This window comes from Lucilia cuprina, chromosome 6, assembly GCF_022045245.1.
Source record: "Lucilia cuprina isolate Lc7/37 chromosome 6, ASM2204524v1, whole genome shotgun sequence".
Lineage (NCBI taxonomy): Eukaryota > Metazoa > Arthropoda > Insecta > Diptera > Calliphoridae > Lucilia > Lucilia cuprina.
This window is the reverse complement of record NC_060954.1, coordinates 53679705-53682299: the sequence shown is the minus strand read 5'-3', so window position 1 is coordinate 53682299 and position 2595 is coordinate 53679705. Positions and strand designations below refer to the sequence as shown.

General features: G+C 39.6%; 1 protein-coding gene across 1 annotated transcript; it reads right to left on the bottom strand.

Annotated features, from left to right (window-relative positions):
- Window positions 1-977: 977 nt before the first annotated feature.
- On the bottom strand, window positions 978-1937 carry LOC124420651. The gene has a single exon (XM_046954176.1). The coding sequence runs from the start codon at window positions 1935-1937 to the stop codon at window positions 978-980; it is 960 nt and encodes a 319-aa protein (XP_046810132.1).
- Window positions 1938-2595: the final 658 nt, after the last annotated feature.

Genomic DNA, 2595 nt, shown 5'->3' with positions numbered 1-2595 from the left:
TTAAATAAAAAATAACAGCAATTTTAAATTCAATGTTGATTCAAACGCCTCGTAGGACGACAAATATATATATAACAAAAACAATAATTTCAATATGAATTCAAATGCCTCTTAGGACGACAAATATATGTATATATATATATATAACAAAAACAATAATTTCAATATGAATTCAAATGCCTCTCATGGGCAACAAATGTTTAAAAGTAAGACAAATTTCTAGGTTCTTTTTATGCCTTCACCGAAATATGCAATCCCAAAGATGGTGTTTTGGGCGTATATCTGTCCAGGACGTCTTGTAGCTGGTCCTAATAAAACACGGCTCATGGCGTCTGCTCCTAATATCAACTGATATGGGCGACTAATATGCCAGTGTACGTCCGCATTTGCACGATCGACTGCCCTTGGACGTGGATATTTATCAGCGCGGTCAATACTTGCTGAAGGGGTACAGCCAAATCTTCTCTTTTCCACTACGCATTCTACATTTATTCTTCTCTTTTCCTCGTGGCTATGGTATACCACTATGTTCGTGCGGCCCTGATGAACACCCAATTCGAGGCCGTCTATTTCACTCTGCATGATAGAGGATCTGGCTGCTGTGGGGTCAATTAGAGCACGCACGAATGCGTCCGTGGAAAATTTTGTTACCACTCGTACCGTCGCTGTCATCGGGAACCAAATACTTTCTTGCGGTGTAGGATGCAGTAAGGTGTTATGGTCCTGCATACAACGCCGGCACCGATCGATGCTTCTGCATTCTGAGCGACTGTGTGATTGGGCTAGACAATTGTAGCACAATAAGTGCTGAGCCACCACTCTAAGTTTGAGTTCCACGGGCATCACCATGAATTTGGAACAGACGCGAATAGCATGGTATCTATTGCAAAGAGGGCATCCAAATTCAGTATTGAAGTCCATATTAACCTGAAATTTTAATTGGGCAAGATTATTTTAAAGAAGATGTTTATGGAAATTTAATCAGAGCAATTAGGGAGCAGAACTAATTTGTGTATTGGTCGAGTAATTATGCCATTTTGCGTTCTGAGATCAGCCACCCGAACTTTACCGTCAGGACCAGGAAAAACTTTTACAATACGACCTAACCGCCATTCTGTGGGACTACATGGTTCATTTTTTAAGGCCACAAGGTCATTTTCTTTCAGGTTGGTTTGAGGATGTTTCCATTTATTGCGTTTTTGCAGTTCTTTTATGTACTCCTCCTTCCAACGGTGACAGAGTTCCTGTTGCAGAGCTTTTACTTTTCGCCACCTATTGAGTATATTATGAGCCAATTCTGTTTCTTCTGGATCAGCCGGAGTAAGTAAAGCAGAACCTATTAAAAAATGGCCAGGTGTTAGGGCAGACAAATCATCAATGTTTTCTGATATAGGACCTAATGGACGAGAGTTGAGACACGCTTCTATTCTTGCTAAAAGTGTAGCAAACTCCTCAAAGGTGAATTTTGATTGGCCTACAGTTTTCTTGAAGTGTATTTTCAGACTCTTCACGCCAGCTTCCCACAATCCACCCATATGTGGGGCTGCAGCAGGGATGAAACTCCATTCTAAATGTTGATGACCATATTTTTCAACAGCTGTATCTCGCAGTTCTTTTACAAGTTTTCCAAAATTAGACTCTAGTTCTCGTGCAGCACCTACAAAATTTCTACCATTATCGGAGAAAATACGACTTGGGCAACCACGACGTGCTATAAAACGAGCTAAAGCGGCTAAAAACGCAGGAGTAGACAGATCACTTACTGCTTCCAGATGAATAGCCTTCGTAGAAAAACAGACAAAGAGACACACATAACCTTTTGAAATACGAGAGTATCTGCCTGTAAAACTTTTAATTTCGAAAGGGCCAGCAAAGTCAACGCCGGTATTAGTGAAAGGGCGACTAAAGGTAGTTCTTTCAATAGGCAAGTCTGCCATAATTTGAGTTTGTAACTTTTTCCGGTATAATGTGCAAACTTTGCAATTGTGAATGACGGTTTTTATTAAGTTTTTTACCTTTAGTATCCAGCATTCTTGACGAACAATGTTGAGAACTAAGCGAGGACCTCCATGATAAACTAGTAAATGCACAAATTCTACATATAAACGTGCTATCCTGCTATTATATGCAAGTATAATAGGATGACGTTCATTGTAGGATAAACACTTGGTTGAGCCAAGACGACCGTTAGCGCGAATAAGGTTATTTCTATCTAAAAACGGAGTAAGAGTTAATAAAGGACTACGAGGATCAATTTTCTTCTTTGTTGACAAACTGTTGAATTCGGTCGCAAAGTGAAATTGCTGCGACAAGAAAAATAACCGCTGACGTACGAAAAAAAGTTCCTGAGCTGAAATTCTAAGAGAGCCATAATTAAAGGACTTTCGTCTGCTCTTACTAGCTAGATTGTAAAATCTAAAGATGTAAGCAATTACATGATAAGCTCTGGGCAAACTTGAGAAACGGTTAAGAAAATCTTCTTTTTCTATCGATCTAGCAATATTAACTTGAACTTCCTTTGCCTCTTCTGAAGTTTCATATACTAAAGGGCCTTTGGGCCAAGTCGATCTATTCGATTTAAGCCATTTAGGACCG